General features: G+C 36.0%; 1 protein-coding gene across 2 annotated transcripts in view; it reads right to left on the minus strand.

Moving 5' to 3' along the window:
* LOC136025025 (probable sodium/potassium/calcium exchanger CG1090) overlaps positions 1-21,540 on the minus strand; it is a 107,793-nt gene that overhangs the window by 56,160 nt on the left and 30,093 nt on the right. For both annotated transcript variants that reach the window (XM_065700664.1, XM_065700665.1), the window contains 3 exons: positions 18,546-18,646; positions 9,099-9,286; positions 3,325-3,542 (listed from right to left, as the gene is read on the minus strand). In XM_065700664.1, the coding sequence (XP_065556736.1) occupies positions 3,325-3,542; positions 9,099-9,286; positions 18,546-18,646 (507 nt within the window). The remainder of the gene's footprint in view (positions 1-3,324; positions 3,543-9,098; positions 9,287-18,545; positions 18,647-21,540) is intronic.

The raw sequence follows: 21,540 nt of genomic DNA on the forward strand, positions 1-21,540 counted from the left end.
GACTTTATATGGTTTATACTCTTTCTTGTCAGATTACAATGGTTCTTGGACCAAATTCGAAAGCGGATACAAGATTTATTGATTAAAAGTAATGGTTTTCGTGCAGTAATATATTTTTGATATTGTGAATATTTTTATGTCGAATTTCGGAGCACTGATGCTGACAATCGCCGAATGAATGATTTTATAGTGGAAATAACCTTTCCTGTCTGCATAATATTGATTCACGTTCCGTTAGAATAAAGTGTTTCAATAATATTTGTAATTTTTTTCATTAGTAAAGCTTGTGCATACAAGAAAAATTCCTTGTCTTACAAAACCCACTTGAGAATCAAAATGGAGTCTTTTCTAGCTCAAGTCAGAAAATTTATAACATTTTAGCAAGTAAGTGCATGTCAAATGTAACCAATTTCCAGTAATTGATTTTCTCCCTGTATTTGAATTATTCTAAAGATAGGAAACATGCAATCCATAGCTTTATCGAATTATTTCCACAAGAAAATATTTTCCGAATCATAACAACATCACTTGCATATTTGTCCAGGGGTCTAAGGCACCATTCCATTGGGGAAATTTCTAGTCTTACATTTGATTCCTAAAGCAGACAAAATCTTTGATGACGAATTATAAAGGCCTCCTGAAGAAAAATTTTTGAAGAAAATGTCTCAAAGAAAACAAAAAATATCTCAGTGAAAAGAAAATCTTGAACAAAAAAGAAAAAATATTGAAGAAAAAGAAATCTCGAAAAAACGCCTTGAAGAAAAAAAATCTTGGCGAAAATATTTCAACAAAAAAAACGTGAAGAAAAAAACACAATGAAGAAAATGAAATCTTGAAGAAAAAATAAATATCTCTTAAAGTATTACGTAACATCCCACTTTTGTGCCATCATTACGTAACACTAATTTGTGCCTGTAATTACGTCATTACGTAACATCCACGTTTACGCCGTCGTTATGTAATGCTCAAGTTTGTGCCATAATAACGCGACACCCGCATGTGTGCCGTCATTACATGACATCCACGTGTGCGCCGCTATTACGTAGCACCCACGTGTGCAACGTCCTCAGTTACAAGTGAGGTTACAAGGTTTCCCACTTGATTATCGAACCCTGAGCCTTAGCAAGTCACGCGAGATTACGTGTCCTTCAATAAATCTAACAAGTCACGCGATATTACTTCATGCTCAACGTAGGTAAACAATCTCATATAAAAACAACTCCCTATAGTATCATGTAACAAATATCTGCATCTTGAAGAAAACATTTGCATAAGCAAACAAATAATTCCTATTACGTAGCTTAAAGGTGTACTATAGTATTACGTAAGACCCAAGTGCACGTAATAGCGTCTTTGGGGATTGGTAACTTCAATAATATACCCCCTATGGCTTGGTTTAAATCCAAATAGCCCCCCTACTTATGTTTGCTACAAGATTTGGTTTTTGCTTATGACCTACTGATAGTACAATTAATGCCGTATCAACAATTTCTAAAATCTTGGCATAATTGAATAAAAAAAAGATTTTTTTAACTGAAAGTAAGTAGCAACATTAAAACTTAAAACGAACACAAATTATTACGTATATGAGGTGGTTACCCCTCCTCAATATTTCGCTTTTAACGCTAAATTTTTGAGTAATTTGAAAAAACTTTCTTGTTGTTCTTATTAATCGACCCTTGTATTACCCTTGTGTTTCAAGAGTCGTTCTTGAAGAACCGGGACAAGAAGTCGAACTTAAGCGTAAAGAATGAAGTATTGAGAAATATTTAATCCCCCTCATATACCTAATAGATTCTGTTAGTTATAATGTTGATCCTTACTTTTAGTATAAGTTTTTTAAATTTATCTCTAATCCATTTTTTAATAATGATCAGAAATCCGGCTCCCTCCACGGAAAGATCCTCTAGACAGTTCAATCCCAGGGTAAATTTCACCTTGGACAATTACCATTAACATCTTGACATGTAAAATTGAGTCGACAAAGAGAAAGTAAGACAAATAAAACGAATTTCGTATATGAATTCTGGCTTAATCCTGACTGCAAAATTTATCATGTAAAGTTCAACACCAGGAAGCTTCCCTTCCCATGGAGAATTCGCCCCATTGAGACTCATCAAGCAGAAAATTCACCCTCCTCCCACCCAAAAAATGTATACATACTTCTTAACAGCAAATACTATACATAAACAATGCTAAAATTCGATAACTTAAAGATTTTTTCCAAGGGCCCGTGGGGGTGTCGTGTTATTTCTAAAGGTGTAGCTATTGGACCTTTTAACCATGCTGGACCATGTGTCTATCTCAAAAATTTGGTCAAACGACTTTGGCGAAAAGGGGGTGCTGAAGGGGCACTAGCTGCCCTCTAATCTTTTGGTCACTGCGACCGTTTGTTCGATAAAAATCACTGGAAAATAAAAAACAAATAAACACACATTCATGATCTTTCTTTTGAAAAAAAAGAAGGAAAACTCAAGATTTTTGAGGATTAGAGCTTCAAATGTCTTTAGTAGGGTTCTCTGATACGGTGAATTTGATGGTGTGATCTTCATTTAAGATCCCTTGACCTTTAGGGGGTGTTTTCCCTTTTTTTCAAAAATAAGGCAAATTTTCTCAGGCTCATAGCCTTTGATGGATAAAACTAAACCAAATGAATTTTATATACTTGAAGTCATCATAATAAGCCAATTCTTTTGATATATTTATTAATATCAAATTTCCAAGTTTTAGAGTTTCGATTACTATCGAGCCGCATCGCTCCCTACTTACAGTTTTTTTTTTTTATCACGAACTGTCTGATGAGTGGGTGGGGTCAAGAAGGTAACTGTGTACCGATGATATCTTTAAATTTTAAATTTTAACATCACTCGATGTTTTTATTTTTGACTTTTTTTTCTTATTTTGGTATTTAATGCACACAAGGACCACTCAAAAAAACATGATTATTTTTTAAGAAGATGTTGGTCCAAAGTGATAAATAAAACTAAACTCCTCATTGGACTTTAATCCTTGGTCCTTATTGGAATGTTCTCTTTGAAGCGGAGTTTATTAGTTTAACATTCGTTTTCCCTGATAGATCATCCACACTACTCCTTAGTTAGAATAATTTCTATTATCCCTGTCAAAGTGGATAATACAGCATGTCCAGAAGTAAATTGTGACGCTAAAATTTGAGCAATAATAAGCCCAATATTACACCATGTCTTACGCCCTGCACGATCCCTTATTTTTTGTCAATAATGAATACAGAGTCACGTGACCTCTGTTCTTATTCACGCCTTAGGTTTATACCTAGTCTCTATCGTCAGATCAAGCATAACTAACCTTCTTGCTCGTGTGGTAAGTGGCGCTCGGTTGGAATCCCAACCTCTTCATCTAAGCTTCTGTATGGAATTAGTCTTTCATGCTCTATGCTACCAATCTTTCGAGCAGTTTCCGGAACAGGTATATTAAATTGACCCAATCTAGCTTCAATCCTTGGGTTAAAGTACATAAGCACTATGTAAAGGCAGTAAAGGGTCAATAGAACCATAGCCTCATACCTAAAAAGAGGAGAAAAAAGAAAATTATGGGCAAAAGTAATTAAAATAGAACTCAAACAATAAAAATAAGAATATGAGCACAGTTTCAGCACTTACTTTCTTTTGAACCTGAATTGGCGTCTGTTTATCAGTTTCTTATAGTACTTTGTTTTGGGTATGCTATTTTTTAGAATAGGGTGTTACTTCTAACACTGCTAATAATACCAAATAGCAACTAAAATATCCTAAGTGTGTCAAATATTATGAATAATAGCCAATTAAAGATATGAAGTCGAACTAGCCCTTCAAGACCAGACAAAAAAAATGCTGTAAACGGTCTATGGCAAGTAGGAAGAAAGAAAACACATGCATATTTCACTTTTATCAAACAAGGCAACTTCAGCATAGAGAAAAACGAATTTAAGACAAAGCTACATAAAAAAAGAGGAACAATTAAAATTGAAGAATTATAAAGAGAAAACAGCAAAACCAAATGTATACAATTGCTGTTCCGAATCACAGCGATACAATTTACAATAATATTGTACTAGTGATATTACCCACCTTGGACGCCCCAGCACATTAAAAACCAATGAAAGTACAGAGGCAATGAACAAAGTTGTAACGGAAAACTGTCAAAATTACCATTATAAAAATAATGAATTAGGTGCATGATAGGTGCATATCCTTTGGATTTTTTTTAAGCAACATGTTATGGTTTTCGGGCAATAAATACTAGTCAGCAGAAATTGTTGTGAAAGTGCTCAATTTCGCAAAAGGCACTATCACATGAGCAGCCCTCGGGATATGTAGAATGACGTCAACGACAATTAAGATCTGATCAGATGGGTCATAACTGGTGACAAAACATGGTTTTATGGTCATGACATTGAAATCAATCAAGACCAAAAGACAGCATTTCGCCAAAATTTAGAAGATAAAAATCGGCATCAGTTTAGAGCTCCAGGCAACGCCAAAAAAGGGCATGCCAAAAGTGCCTCAAAGATCGATAAAAACGCTGTTAAAATTATATAGCATCCCAGAGATTATTATTCAGTTTTCTTATGCAATGCTTTAAGTGATTCTTGGCATCAAATATTAGGAGACACAATTGTTGCAAAAGTACTCATTTTTGTGAAAAGTACTGTCACGTGAGCAGCCCTAAGTATCTTTAAATTGGCGCCAATAACAATCCAGATCTGATCAGATAGTTCATAACTGGCGACAAAACATGGTTTTATGGTCATGACATTGAAATCAATCAAGACCAAAAGACAGTATTTCGCCAAAATTGAGGAGATACAAAACGGCATCGGTTTAGAGCTCAAGGCAACGCTAAAAAAGGGCATGCCAGAAGTACCTCAAAGATCGAAAAAAAACGCTGGTAAATTTATATAACATCCCAGAGATTATTATGTAGTTTTTTATGCAATGCTTTAATTGATTCTTGGCATCAAATATTAGGAGCCAAAATTGTTACTAAAGTGCTGAGTTTTCAGCTCAAAAGTGCTCACTGTCACATGAGCAGCCCTGGATTCTTATTCAGTTTTGCTTATGGAATGCTTTAATGAATTTTAGGCATAAAATATAAGGAGCCAAAGTTGTTGTGAAAGTGCTCAATTTCGCCAGAAGTGCTGTCACATGAGCAGCCATCAGGATTTGTAGAGTGATGTGAACGAGGTGAACGAGAATACAGATTTGATCAAGAGTGCCATAATTTTTTATATGATTCTAATGTCAATGTTCAAACTTTTACCGGATTAATCAACACTCTTTCACTGCAACAAGCAAAGTCAATAAGGCACCAGTTCAGAGGGCGTGATTTCAAATATCTTAAAAGGCATTTTTTTTACGTCGTGCTTTAAGGTTACCTTTAGTTTCTCTACATGACTAAATTATACTAACCTCTGACTATCAGTGGTTAGCATAAGACAGAACATTCCTTTTTTACGTATTTCCAATGTGTAGCATTTCCTATTGTGTTTCAAACAGTTCGTGGTGACGAACTATAAGTGAAGAACGACCTGGATCAATAGTAAGCAAAACTCTAAAAAAGGAATTTTGATACCAGTAGATTTATCAAAAGAATTGGATTTTAACGCTGATTTAAATATATTGGCCGTCCTGGCCGAGTTGATTGGTGCGCTGGATTCAGGATCCCTTGTAAGAAAAGGACGCGGGTTCAAATCCCAGTTTACATTGTTCAGTTTGGGACGGGGGTCAGTGGCGTGACTCTGAAAGCTTAGCCAGAGTCGACCCAGCTCTAAATGGGTACCTGGATAAATCTGGGGAAGGTAAACAGGAAGGGTGTGCAAAAGCACAGGATGGCTGGCCCCCAGTCCCCCATTGTGCTTCCTGGATGAAGGGCTAAGAAACGGAGATCAGCACCGCCGGTAGGGACTGTAAAGTCTAATGCAGTATCCTTTAAATATATAAGTTTACTCAGGTTTAATCCTACTCATCAAAAGTTATAAGCCTGACAAAATTTGCCTTATTTTTGAAAAAAGGAGGAAACATCCCCTAAAAGTCATATCATCTTAATGAAATTCACACCATCAGATTCGATGTATCAGAGAACCCTATTACGAAGGTTTCAAGCTCCTACATGCACAAATGTGGAGTTTTGTATTTTTACCAGAATAAAGATCACGGCTGCGTTTTTTTGTTTTTTTTTTCAGGGGTAATCGTATCGACCCAGTGGTTCTCGAATGTAACAAGAGGGCTCATTCGAACGGAAATTAAAAGCTCTAGTGCCCCTTTTAAGTGACGAAAAAATTGGAGGGCAACAAGGTCTTGTCCAATGCTCATTTTTCCCCAAAGTCAACGGGTCAAAATTTTGAGATAGCCATTTTGTTCAGCATAGTTGAAAAATATAATAACTGTGTCTTTAAGGATAACTTAATCACCCACAGTCCCCTGGGGAAGGGCTGCAAGTTGTGAAGTTTGCCCATTGTTTACATAGTATATTGGTTATTGGGAAGTATACAGACGTTTTTGGGGGGATTTTTTCTGGTGAGGAAAAAGTCCGAGGGAGATGGTTACATGGGAGGATCTTTCTATTGAGGAAATTTTTATGGGGAAGAGAATTTTTCATGAAGAGAGTGCCGGATTTCCCAGCGTTATCTAAAAAAGGATCAGAAATCAAATAAAAAAACAAGTTTTTCCAACTGAAAGTAAGGAGCAACATTAAAACTTGAAATGAACAGAAATTATTACGCACATGGGGGTTCGTCCCCTCGTCAATACCTCGCAATTTATGCTAAAGTTTTTTAGTACTTTCAAACGAGCTATTTATTCTAATTAAATGGCCTTTGTGATTCAAGAGTCATTCTTAAAAAATTGGAACAAAATTTGAACTTAAGCGTAAAGAGAAAGTTATTGACAAGGGGGCAAACCCCCTCATATACGCGATAATTTCTGTTCGTTTAATGTTTTAATGTTGCTCCTTACTTTCGGTTGATTTTATTTTTATTTAATCTTCTTCGTGGTTCGGTTGTTAGACACAACCTAGCAAAGTTACGTTAAAAACTGAACGTAATATTAAAATAGCTTATTAAGATTACTATATGTTTTCAATAAACTAAAAATGAAAATTAAGCTATGAAAGTAAATGGCTCATTCTTCCACTATTTTTATAAGATAAACAAAACCTCATTTAAATTAAGAAAAAAAAAACAGAAACTAAACATAATTTATTTTTGCAAATGCAAGTAAAGTATGCTAAAGCCTAAAACAACCCAAAATTGTCTTCAGCGAATCGGGAACAGTTCCCTCTCTCGACTACCTCTCTCAACATACACGTTTGTTAATTATAGATAAATTTGATCAGTTTTCAAAAGATAGAATTATGTTCGTGCCCTCCATGAAAATAATGAAAATATGAAGTTTTTAATAAGGCACTAACAACCGCTTGAACATTATAAGCGATGTGCTGAAAGTGTGCAGTATCCCTTCCCCCTTTGTTGAGGGTAATATCAGCTCAATAAACAATTTTCCTGGACGAGCACAAATAAGACTTCAAAGTAAAGTACAATGGTTTATAAGAGGTTAGTCAATGAACTTAAACCAAATCTTTACTGACACACACAAAAGGTATTAGATTTCTTTAAAGTACAATTCACCATTTCCATCATAAAGCAATTTGATACTTACTTTTCTGAGAAACGAATACCTGTGTTTAAACAATCACTAGGGAATAAATAAGTAGAATGGAAAAGTTCTCAAAAGGTTAAAGTAAGCTGCTTTTGTCCTTCCTTTAGCTGGAAACTAAACATTGACGTCAGCTATTTCAAGTTGAATCTCACGAGAGTTTAGGAAAAGTTTGGAAATTTTGCTAACTTTTGATAGCTAATAGGGGTTTTCAAGTTGACATCCAAATAGATTACTCAAATCGACAGTTTAGCCAGTATTTTTAAATAGCTTTGAAAGAAACGGATTTAAAGGGGAAAAAATAGTGACAAAAATAAGATCAAACCTCTTAAAAGGAAGTTAAAAGTGTTTAGTTGAGTAAAACTCATGTGAGAGTGCTTACGATGTTGTGCAGCCACTGGTTTGATATTACAGCTCCCGAAAAAAAAAACACAAAACAAATAAAACGAACAAACACCCATCTCCCACTAGTGCCTGCCTCTCAGAAAAGACATGAAAGCCTAAAACTATGTAAACAAAGAGCACAAACTTACAATTAAAGCTTCTCAGACATTTGGAATTTGAGTGTATTAATTTTATTAGGATTGCATTCATTTTGGGGGCTCCCCTATTTTCAATCATTTCTTGCGAAATGTATAAATAGATGGCCGCCTTTATTATTAAAAATAACAAGATTTGGAATCAACTTAAATTTTATCTTTATTAGGAGTACAGATGGGTTTCAAAATTCAATTTTGTGAGTTTTGGTTTCTAATGAAGGGGATAGAACTTTACTTTAAACTGTAATTGCCATAAGCCGTTTAGTAATGTCTTAATATTTGTATTTGCTCCGAGTAAATGTAGCACGCGTCGTCTCTGAGCTACTTGAAAGTTCAGTTTATTTTTCAAAAGCCAAGGTCGACAGATTCCTCTACCGTCCTCATAGTCCAAAACGAGAGATAGGTTATTTAGAAGAATATTTAAACTTCGCCTCGTGCCATACCCTACCCCCCCCCCAAAGAAGATATATATCATTTTCATGCAGTTCTCTAATACTTTTCAGAGAAGTCCGTCTTTATTTCCGCGATCGAATTGTGAACTAGAGCCTCTCCATTAATCAAACCACACGCGCCAAAATTTAATTTCATTTTTTAAGACTAAGTACGGTCACTGCTAATGGATCATTTATCTATTTTGTTATTTTTATCAACAAGCTAAAGAAGTCACAATATGAATTTGAAACATGTATAATCACGTGTGTTTAGATATCTTTCTAAAAGAAAGTGTGTGGTGTTTGCTATAGCACTGATGCACTGCTTAATTGGGCTTGGCAATTTACTATCATGGCTTGACAATTAGACCATAATTCTTGTCGGAGACAATTCTGATCTTATGAGTTTTCTATACCCTATGACGAGGAAGCATAGCAAATAAACAAAAGTAGCTCACCAAGTAACTTCTTCGTCTATGATGGTAAAGAGCAGTGCTATAATAGATATAAGGTAGCAAAGACAGTCCCGAGTGAGTGGCCACCAAGTAATATAAATAACAGAACCACTAAAAAGTGCACATGATCCAATGACAAACATCACGTTGAATACCGCTGATCCGATGACTCCACTTATGCCTATGTCATCCTAGAAAATGAAAACACGATATTGTATTGGAAATACAAGGGCTTTTGTATTTTGTGATGAAAAGATACTGCTTTACTTTCCATGTTTAATCTGTCTGAATTTCTCAAACTTTAGGTTTTCGCACTTGATAATAGTAAGACATAAATCAACCCTATTCCCAAGTAGAAATACAATATGAGCCTTTCAAAATGTCATTGATATTTATGGCGAGGCATAGACAATGTTTCAGGAACCATATTTTCTGTTTCAAGGCATACAATTTTTTTCGATGGATTTCGGCATTTACACTTATTCCCAAAGAATATCCTTGCGACTACAAAAAGTTAATATTCAATTAAGAAGATGCTGCTTAAACTTCATAATTTCGGAAAATGCACTGGTTCAGATTGGCTTTCGAAAGGTCCATACTAAGGGTTGAATCTGAAGGGGTTGAGGGGCTGCTTCCTAATTTAATATTTGACCCCTCAACGTATTTTCGTAAACGTAAGTAAAACTTCGGGGGCGAGAATGCTAGTGTATCCATACTGGAACATTCCGTGTTTGTCTTGTGTCTCTGACTAAAATTTGTACATCCCTCTGACATAGCCTTAATTTCACTAGAAGATGCTTTAACTTATTCCCGGGTAAAATGGCTCATAAGCATATAAAAGATAATGGTGATACAGATTAAGTTGACTGAGACGATACTGATTTTTGGGATCATAAATCATACCGGGAGTAAACCATACAGTAGAAGATAATGTTCAACTAGTTTAAACGAGGCATGATTATCAAAGGCCTTGTCATAAACTATAGCTTTTAGAGGCCAATTTGACCAAGTCTAAATGCTCAAGTTTCTAATTCTGTTTCAGCCTAATATAAATTACTTCACAAAATGAAATCGAAAGTGTTTTAATCAGCTAATAAACTTTTATTATTCTTTAGGTTCACATACCAACATTGGAAAGGGCCTTCAACCTCTATGAAGATATCGAATCGCTAATGGAGTTGGAACAGGCCCCAGAGAATAGTGAAGGTGAGGCGAGGTTAAGTGCAGGGGTGATACCGGTTAATGTAGCTCCCCTTATGTTTGATCTATATGCGTTTGTGTGGGATCTTGGCCTCAGTAAGGACTATAAATAAGTTTACCTGCTACCAACGTGAGGCCGAAAAAGAACCCGCCCCGCAAAGTGACAGTTATGAGGGGGACTAGGACAAACTGGAAGCGGTTCACCCCCTGTTTTATGTGAATTTTAGTTAGCTGATACCGCTTTGCGCAATATTTATGTTTTTAGAGCTGAGTTTGGAGACCCATATAATACTCTTACAATTGCTAGTCTCCATATGGATCCAGAAGACATAGCACACTCCTTTGTCTACAAGATTCGGCCCCTCTTGAACGACAGATTCAGGAGACGGGAGGGGGTGACAATGTCAAGGTATCCTTCACACACAAATTTTTTTTAATGAAAAGTAGGGTGAGGTGTATTCGCATTGCCTGCAAACGGCAATGCAGACGCTTCACCCGCACTTACATAATTTTGAGGGCTTTTTTTTGGGATTAGTTGGAAAGATTTTTTAATGGGATAGAGAGCCATAATGAAAATGGGAGTAGGTTAATAGAATTATTTATAGAAAATCTAGATCTTAATGTCACAAACTTTAAAAAAAGAATTCGTTTTGAGAAGTAAGAAGTAAGAAGGAGAAGGGGATGCAAGATATAATGCTGATTTGAGGGCTTTTGAGGGATTATGGAAGTGTACAACGCTTGTATTTTGATACAGGACTTCGGTGCTTCAAGTATTCAGTCCTCGTGGCACATTATAAATCCTTGAAAGATGATGTCACTAAGACGCATTTGGACAATTTTGCGATAAACGATGGTAAGGAGAGTGCAGAGTTTCCTAAAGTTAACTTTAACTGTTTAAAGGGGCATTATCCTGTAACAATTAGGGGATAGATATTTTAGAGAGGGCTAATAAGCATATAAAAATTGCGGTTTCAGTGTTGCAGTGAGACACAAAGTATGAAGAGGGATAACCTAAAAAACAAAAAAGGGATTTTTATATTCAGTAAGGGTTCCATCCATTGAAACGGTGAAAAACTGGGTATGGCTTCTCTAAAGACCCCAATTTAATTGAATATTTCTTTTCTATTCCCTACATTAGTCGGATTTTAAGTGAGGGAAAAAACATTGGGAGGAGTAAGTGCGACTATTTTCCAATGTGTCTATGTAGATTCCGTTCCGAAGGATCACCAGAGGACGAGCTGGCAATTAAAAATAAAGATATGTGTTGGGTTTGTAAAAAAAAAATTGTCGGGAATAGTAGGGAAATGTCAGTTTCCGACGATGACCATTTAAGCAATCCAATTTTATCAGGGGGAGGGAGGTAAATTTCGTGAAATGGCACATAAATATTGTAATTAAAACGTTAAGCAGCAATACTTCCCACCGGTTTACTTGCCTAATTTCAACTATGATTTGAAATTGATATTATCAGTTTTGGCACATTTGCAAAAAGGTGAAGTTGTAAATGGTGTAGGAGTAGATGGGTCTGTTTCACATAATATCATACCCAAATCATCTGAGAAGTTGCTCCTCTTTTAAATCAAATGGAAAATAGTTGAAAATAATAATATGTACTTAATAAAATACGTTTTTTAGATTCCTGTAGTTGTTTCCCCAAATCCTTAAGTCAATTGAATCAAGTACAAGAAAGTGAAAATTTTTATAGTTTCCCCCTCCATAAACAGCACTTTCCAGATGATGAAATGTATGATATGTTAGCGTGTAAGGATATATACCCGTATATGTACTACAACTTAACCTCTATGTGAGGAAAAATTGCCGCCCATCGAAGCATTTTATTAACGATCGTCAATGCACCACTGCTGACTATTAATTTGAAAAAAAAATGTTTTGGCGAAAGGTGGGTGTAAAAATGGGTAGGATTTTTGTCAAATGTACCTGGCAAGTGACGTATCGACATTGTTGTATATTGTTTGTAAAAACACGGAACAAACTTACGAGGGATTTGGGTTGGAGTTGGATTACTATTTTTCAACTGCTCTTTTGCTGACGGATTTAACTCTTAAGAACAGATAAGAAAAAATAGGTGTTATCAACGACGTGGATCAGAACTCGTTTGTAGAGAAATCCATGCTGGGGAGTATGTTTTCCACAGGGATCGTATCCTGGAAACTGACCCGACTGAACAACGCACCAGTGAAAAGTCGAATACGGTTTTCCTGGATATGAACTCCCTTTATCCGTTGGCTAGGTCTTATCTCTATTTGCCATGTAGGAATTACAAATGGCTGACCAATACTTCTGCACCAAATTTCCCTGACATTTATAGTGGTGAGGAGAATGGGCCGCAAGGATAGTTTTTGAAATTGATGGTGAAATACCAGTAGAACCTCATGACTCGGTAGAGGATTTTTTTTTTCCGTGCATAAGCAGACCGGTTCCTAGAGATTCATTGAGTCCCTATAGCTCATATTCGGTAAATGATGGGGGTATGCACTGGACACCTTCAAAACAAAAGATTATTGCCAATCTTCACCCAAGAAAGAATATCGTTGCTCATCATTTTCTTTTGCCCTCTGGATGCTGGCCAACGGTTTCAATGTCACAAAGATTCGCAGAGCCCTCCAGTTGTATAAACAGATATACATTAAGACTTTTATTGAGACCTTTGTCAGTAAACGATCTAGGGAAAAGAAGAAGGCTGAGAAGGAAATCTCCAAACCTATTTTAAAATTAGCCTTCGGTTAAATCTGCAATAGTGTGCGCAATAGGCTTTGTGATGAAGTCGTGACCGACCACAAAGAATGTGCCCGAATAATTACAGATTTGGGGTTCACATCGTTCATGATGATAAACTCCAATATAGTCTATTTACATAAAAAAAAGAAGTGTAATTTCAAATAAAAACATGACCACTGGCAGTGCTATATTAGACATTTAAAAAAAAACTCATATTGGAATTTTATTACCATGTATATAAGCTATAAAAGCTGGGGGAGGGACAGTTTCAAGTTTATTATGGGGATATAGATTCTTTATTGTTAAAAGATAAAACAGGTAATTCATTAGATGATTTGGAAAACAGTAAGCACATTAGATCTTGAATGGACTACCTCAACTGCAAGTGAAATTACTGGGAGCTAGTGGAGTCCCAGGCCCAAATTAAGCGGTTATTTTTAAAATCCGAAACGGGGAGCGACTAGATATACAAATATGTGCTTGCAGGTCCGAAGATGTACTGTGTACATGCGCACAATGAGGATATCAAAAAAGTCTGCAAAGGGATGCCTTCACACTATGTAAAGGAAAATTTTTACATGAATGTTTATAGAAACGGTGTAGAAAAGTTAATTACAAGAGCAAGTGTCATGGCCATTCGCTCTTTAAAATTTAAAAACTATAAAGTTTGAGTGGAAAAAAAATGCTATGTCGGCCATATCAGATAAAATCTATGTTCGCGCAGACGGTGTGAAATTCCGCACAAAACTAACACCAGATGACCATTACCTTACTTCATATCGAGAAGTATGTGTAGAGTACAGACAGCATTTCAGTGAGTTTGATAGTTGGAGGGAGGAGGGTCGGTTTTTATCAGTCTTCAGTTCAGCATTGTATGTTTCTAGTCTTTTTCTAGTTTTTTTTCACATGCTTTTATTTATTTATTTTTTGTGCAAAGCGGAATCATTGTCTAAAAAAAGTCCATAATATTGTATTATTATTTTACCAGTAATACAATCGCGTCGGCTCTCCCAGGATCCACAGCGGGTACCACGTTTTGCGGTTGGACCGACCGCCCAAACCCAGCGGCATGTCCAAGTATTTTTTTTTAATGTCAATATAAACATGTTCAAGTTTATATTTCATGTAAATATATTTTATTTAAATACTTAGTGCATTTATTTATGCATTAAAGAAACCATGTTCTCTGTTTTTTTAGTATTTATTCAATAGATTGAGGTTATGTTCGGTCAGTTTTGTTTTCACAGCGAGAAGAGTCATATGTATCAATTTAAAATTCCATTAAGATTATTTCTTTGCGGACCTTCAGTGTCTGGAAAAACAAACACTATAAACAAAAATATTCTAAATCGTAATCAAATGTTTTTCGAAAATCCAAAAAATATCTATTATTGCTATAGTGAGAGGCATGGGTCCTATGACAGACAAGCTAAACCACAAATGAGCACAACTAAACATACTAAATAATATTTTTTAAAGGGAAAACTTTCAAAATAAACTTGGAAACTCCGAAAACAGTAAAACAGACAAACGAACCACGAAACAGCAAAACCAAACAACCTAAGATATTTGTTTGAAAGAAAACTTCCAAAACACACTTGGAAAAGCCAAAAAGGTAACACAGATAAGCTAAACCGCAAAACAGCATTTTAAACCACACACTTCAAACAAAAACTTCCAAAGTACATTTGGAAATGCCAACAACACTAACAGAGACAAGGTAAACCACAAAAGATTAAAACCACAGCCAAACATCTAAATCCTGCGTTTCACATGAAAAACTTACAAAACACACTATGAAATACCAACAACGCTAAGAAATACGAGCCAAACCATGAAACAGCAAAACTAAACATCCTACGTTTCAAATAAAAACTTCCTAAATGCACTGAGAAACATCAATTTAACCTGTCTATTAAAGACAAGTTAAACCACGGAAGAGACATTCTAAATCATACGTTAGAACGAAAAACTTCCAAAACACACTTGGAAACACCAACAAAGCTAACCAGACAAGGTAAGCCACAAAACAGTACAACTAGAAATCTTGAATCATACCTTTAAAAATAAAACTTCCAAAATACACTTATTTACCCAAAATACACTTACACAGACAAGCTAAATCATGAAACAGCACAACAAAACATCCTAAGTCATACGTTCGAAACAAAAAACTTCCAAAATACACTTTAAAACATTGAAAAGGCTAACAAAGACAAGCTAAACCACGAAACAGCATAATTAAACATTCTAAATCATGCATTTTAAAAGAAGAACTTCCAAAATCATCTTGTAAAACAGCTAACACAGAGTAGCTAAACCGCAAAGCAGCACAACTAGACATCCTAAACCACACGTTTTAAACAAAACTTCCAAAATACACTTGGAAACACCAATAAAGCTAAATAAACAAGCTAAACAGCAAAACTAAACATCCGAAAAAAAAACAATTTAAAAAAAAAGTCAAAAACACATTCAAAAGTACCAAAAAGCTAACACAGAGAAGCTAAACCCCAAAACAGCAAAACTAGACATCCTGAATGATACGTACCAAACGGAAACTTCGAAAATAGACTTGGAAACATCAACAAAGCTATCAAATACAAGTTAAACCACGAAATAGCAGAAATAAACAATTCTTCAAAATACTCTTTGAAACTCATACAAGGCTAACAAAGACAAGCTAAACCACGAAAGAGCACAACTAAACATCCTAAATAATACTTTTTAAACGAAAAACTTTCAAAACACACTGGGAAACAACAAAAAAGCTAAAATAGACAAGCTAAACCCCGAAAGAGCAAAACTAACCATCCTAAAATTAATGTTTCAACGGGGAACTTCCAAAACACTCTTGGGAAAACCAACAAAGCTAACAAAGACATACTAAACCACAAAACAGCAGAACTAAACAATTTCTTCCAAAATACTCTTTGAAACACCAACAATCCAAGACAGACAAAGTAAACCACAAAAGAGCACCACTAAATATCCTAAATCTTTCATTTCTAACAATAATCTTCCAAGATACACTTGGAAACACCAACAACGCTAAAACAGACAGACCAAACCACGAAAAAGCAAAGTTAAACATCCTAAATTATATGTTTCAAACGAAAAAATTCCAAAATATACTTTATAGACTTCCATACACCAACAACGCTAAAACAGACAAGCTCGAGTAAGAAACGGCAAAACTAAACATACTAAATCATAAGTTTCAAACAAAAAAACTTCCAAAACACACTTGGAAACACCACCAAAGCTAATCAGACAAGGTAAGCCACAAAACAGCACAACTAGAAATCCTGATTCATACATTTCAAACAAAAACTTCCAAAATACACTTGGAAACACCAAAAAACCGACACTGATAAGCTCAACAAAGAAAAAGCGGAACTAATCAACTTGTTCCAAAATACTCTTTGAAACAACAAAAAAGCTAACACAGACAGGCTAAAATTGCGAAAAATCACAACTAAACATCCTTAATAACATTTTGGAAGAGAGAAACTTTCAAAATAAACTGGGAAACTCCAAAATTAGTAAAACAGACGAGCTGAACCCCAAAACAGCAGAACTGAACAACCTAAAATATTTGTTTCAAAGAAAATTTCCAAAACACACTTGGAAAAACCAACAAAGCTAACACAGACAAGCTAAACTGCAAAACAGCACAACTAGACATCTTAAACCACATGCTTTAAATATAAACTTCCAAATTACACTTGGAAGTGCCAACAAAGCTGACACAGAAAAGCTAAAACAGGAAACAGCAGAACTAAACAATTTCTTCCAAAATACTCTTTGAACAAGACCTAAGAGCTCATATGGCACATGTGACAAGGTTCAGAAGAGCCAAGAGCTCATATGGCATGAGCTCTAGCAAAATTCTAATAATTAATGAATTGATTTAAAAGGGAAATCAGAGGCTTAATGCCGGTCGGGATTAAAAAAAGAGCTCTGAGACACGAGGTCTTTCTAAATATCAAAATTCATTAAGATCCGATCACCCACTCGTAAGTTATAAATACCTCATTTTTTCGAATTTTTCCTCTCCCTTCAGCCCCTCAGATGGTCGAATCGTGGAAAATGACTTTATCAAGTTAATTTGTACAGGTCCCTGACACGCTTACCAATTTCCACCGTCCTAGCACGTCCAGAAGCACCGAACTCGCCAAAGCACTGGATCCCACCCCCTAACTCCCCCAAAGAGAGCGGATACAGTCCGGTTACGTCAATCATGTGTCTACAACATTTGCTTATTCTACCCACTAAGTTTCATCTCGATCTCTCCACTCTAAGCGTTTTCTAAGATTTTTGGTTTCCCCATTCAACTCCCTCCAACTTCACCAAATCTGGTTAGGATAAAAAAAAAGATCTCTGAAGCACAAGATCCTTCTAAATATCATATTTCATTAAGATCTCATCACCTGTTCATAAGTAACAAATACCTTATTTTTTTCTCATTTTTCCGAATTACCCCCCCCCCCAAAAAAATAACTCCCTCAAAGAGAGTGGATTCGGTCCGGTTATGTTAGTCCCGTATCTTGGGCTTGTGCTTATCCTTCCCACCAAGTTTCATCCTGATCTCTCCAATCTAAGTGTTTTCCAAGATTTCCGGTCCCCCCATACCCCCCATACCCCGGATACTGGATCCGGTCGGTATTTTCAAAAAGGGTTCTGAGTTACGAGATGATTCTAAATATGAATTTTCATTAAGATCCGATCACTCCTTCGTAAGTTAAAAATACCTCATTCTTTCTAATTCTTCAGAATTAACCCCCCTCCCAACTCCCCCAAAGAGAGTGGATCCGTTCTGGTTATGTCAATCATGTATCTAGGACATGTGCTTAATTTTTTTCCACCAAGTTTCATCCTGATCCCTCCACTCTAAGCGTTTTCCACGATTTTAGGTTTCACCCTCCAACTCCCCCCCCCCCCCAATGTCACCGGATCTGGTCGGGATTTGAAATCTGAGCACTGAGACACAATATCCTTTTAAATATCAAATTTCATTAAGATCAGATCACTCATTCGTAAGTTAAAAATACCTCTTTTTTTCTTATTTTTCCGAATTAACCGTCCCCCCACTCCCCCCGAGATGGTCGAATCAAGGAAACGACTATTTCTAGTTAAATTTGGTCTGATTCCTGATACGCCTGCCAAATTACATCTTCCAAGCTTATCTGGAGGGCCTAAACTAGCAAAACCGAGACAGACAAACAGACAGACAGACCGACAGACCGATAGAATTTGTGATCGCTATATATCACTTGGTAAATGCCAAGTGCCATAAAAACCAACAGCCGCCGGGCGTTTGGTATTCGTGGTAAAAACCTGTAAGTAAGGACGTGGCTCAATAGTAACTGAAACTTTAAAAAAAGATTTAAATAAAAAAAATATGTTTTAAATTTTAATGTTGCTCATTACTTTAAATTGAAAAAACCTTCCTTTTTTTAAATACGGAATAGAGGAGAAAATAAACTTACAGTAAATTCTGAATCTTACCTGTGCTACAAAAACACCAATGATTGAGGTAGCTAGCTCAGGAGCCGAAGATCCAGCAGCCATAAAAGTAGCACCAGCCACGTCTTGTTGAATTTGAAGGCCTAAAAAAGAGAATTTCACATATAGGGCATTTGTTTCTCATAGATGATCCTCCCTTTACTCAAGTCAGTGGTTGGGCCTTCGGCCCTCTGAGGTATCCACAAAAGTAGTATAAACCACATCTTACTGAGTTTCAAGGCCTTGTAGATGTAATAGCGATTCAGTCATGATTCAAATTTTTCGCTGTTCTTCACTAGCAATTCATTTTACACCAAGCATCTTTGGGTTATGATCATAATTAAGTTGGCATTGGTTAATTGCTCTGCATCTTCGTTAAGCACTTAAGTTCCAAATAGATTCCTAAAACTCTTAACTATTTCCTTTTCATATTTCTGTCATCGTGTTCCTCCGAATATCTTTTTCTAAATTTGTGGGTCACTATGGCTACTGGACACAGCCGTTACCTGGATGATAGACGTTCCACTGTATTTCCACTTCTGTTTGCAGTTACCTAATGGTCAAAATGGCTCTAGGTGATTAAAATTTTGACTTGAAGAAAGGTATTCACCAGAGGAAGCAGATAATTATCATATTCTCTTCTGGTAGAGGGACGGTTGGGTACGGGCTGCAGCTTGGGGAGGGAATGGACATACTAAACCATTTATGAAGAAGAAAAATGAAATGAGTGCTGAGGTATTTAGTAATATGAAAGGCCCTTGTAGCATAGATAATACAGGAGCATGTTTACTGTCCAAATTTACATTTAAGACTGATGAAGATTTGGGTACTGGTGCATGGAATGGCAGCAGCCCGAGGGGCTGGTTTTTGCGGTCTCTTAACCTCCATTGGTGGAAGCAACTCCAAATCTGGACTAAAACTAAAAAGCCCCGTGGTATAGTCTAAACCTAGTAATGAAAGCCAGTAACAAGAGTTTTTTGGGAAGTATGAATTAGCCCTTGCTAGTTCCCAATCAAGGAATAAGAAAATAGAGAACAGTTCTCGATTCTAACTGAGGTGCAAATTTTTTAACGTTCTTCAGGGTGAAGGTGTGGGAGAATATGTATTAACTGGGTACGGGGAGGAGTATCCTCCAAGGACTGCAATTGGAAAATGATAGGCCTTGGCAAGCTAATTAAATTGGCCGTTAAACCGTTCTCGATTCTAATTGAGGTGCAAATTTTTTAACGTTCTTCAAGGTGGTATGGACTTAGGGGTTTGATCTAAAGGCCGAAACCGGATGTGGGCTGAGAGGAAGGTGTGATAAATATGTGGTACGGAGAGAATATCCCCCAGAGACTGCAGTTGGGAAATGTTAGACCTTAGCAAGCCTATGAAAGTGGACGGTAAAGGTCAAGACCTGGTATGGACTTAGGGGTTTGATTCTCATACCTAGTTTACATAAGGGACTCATTCTCGCTACCCCTTTCGGCAAAGCGCCCAAGTAAGTTGATAAGACAGAAACTGAGTTCTCACATTAGGGCTTCACATTGAATAGCGATTCCTCTGGTGCCCAACAGGGTTCATCGACAGTGACCATAAGATATAGTATTTAAGCAAAAAAAGACATAGAATTTCACAATATAATTGAGGGCTCAATGTTGAATGGGGACTTGAAAAAATCCTATGAAAGTAAAAGGTCTCCAAAAAAAGTTAAGTTGCTAAATCTTGATCCCTCATATATTCTTACAAATTTCGTAAGATCGGTAAACAATTTTAAGACCTATTTGCTGTTAAATATTTGACAATTTTTTAATAAAGTTTGAGAAGAACTAATCAAAATAAGCCTTTGGGTTATATAACATTTGGGTTATAGCTGCTATGAAAAGAAATCCAGCATTTCTATAAAACCTCAGTAACTACTGATATGTTATATTTAATGCTTGAAGAAGAACGTAGTTAAAGAATGCATAAAAAAAAAAACTGTAAGAAGTTGGTCTTCAACTCTGGCACCAAACCCTCGAGATATTTAAGTCTAACAAACGTCATAATATAAAATTTCAAAATTAAATATTAAGTATACAATTTCAATTTCTTCTTAGCCGTATTTTTTTTTCTTCTTGGTTTTTTCAGGCCTAATGTCTGCTAGTACCCATTTTATTTTACTTGCGATATTATCACATTATTTTTACATAGGTAACAGTTTCGATAGGTAGACATGATATATTGTATGACCTTGCAGGGGTAGATTTCTCTTCTTTTTACCTTTCGTTGAATGGTAATAGTAGCAGGATGGTAATAATATCTATCATCAGGTAACGTTTTACCATTAGCAGGAAGTTGGCTTTGGTCATCAACTAAAAGTATTTAGTTTCCGTTCTCTTTCAATACTAACTTCTCTGATGATGTTACTCGCATATCCATCTCTATAGCACTTGAAGTTTCTCGGTACTCTAAACAAATTTGCGACAACGCACGCATACATTTCCGATAACATCACTATTAACACTTAAATGTTTGCCATAACGGAAATATTACAAAGAAAAATAAATGAGCTACATTAAACCAAAGACAAGCAGACAAAAACAAAAATTCCAGTCTTCTAATTTATTATTAGGGGAGATTCTCTGGGCTAGGAAAGAGGGCGAGGATTGAAGAAGAAGGGAAAGTCAAGCCAATTTTGTAAGGTTTTTGACCAAGGCGATTTTAATAGTGCTCTTGCTATGATTCCCTGCCTGTCCACTATGAAAAATTGGACAAAAGGGCCATTTTGGTGACATATGCTACTTTACAATTGCGTAATCAAAAACAACATATCATACTAATTGAGCAATTAAACAGCTCTCAGCAGTGTTGCATTTCCCAATGGGGCCGGAGAAAAAAAATAAGAAGTAGAAAAAAGATATTTCAGCGTTAAACAGCCTAAATATGATTTTCTTGGGTTTTAAAAATTGAAGGTTAGTGACCTCCAGCTATTTTCAGCACTGAACCTTTAAATCGATCAACAATTATTTTTGAG

The sequence above is a fragment of the Artemia franciscana genome, chromosome 3, assembly GCF_032884065.1.
Source record: "Artemia franciscana chromosome 3, ASM3288406v1, whole genome shotgun sequence".
NCBI lineage: Eukaryota > Metazoa > Arthropoda > Branchiopoda > Anostraca > Artemiidae > Artemia > Artemia franciscana.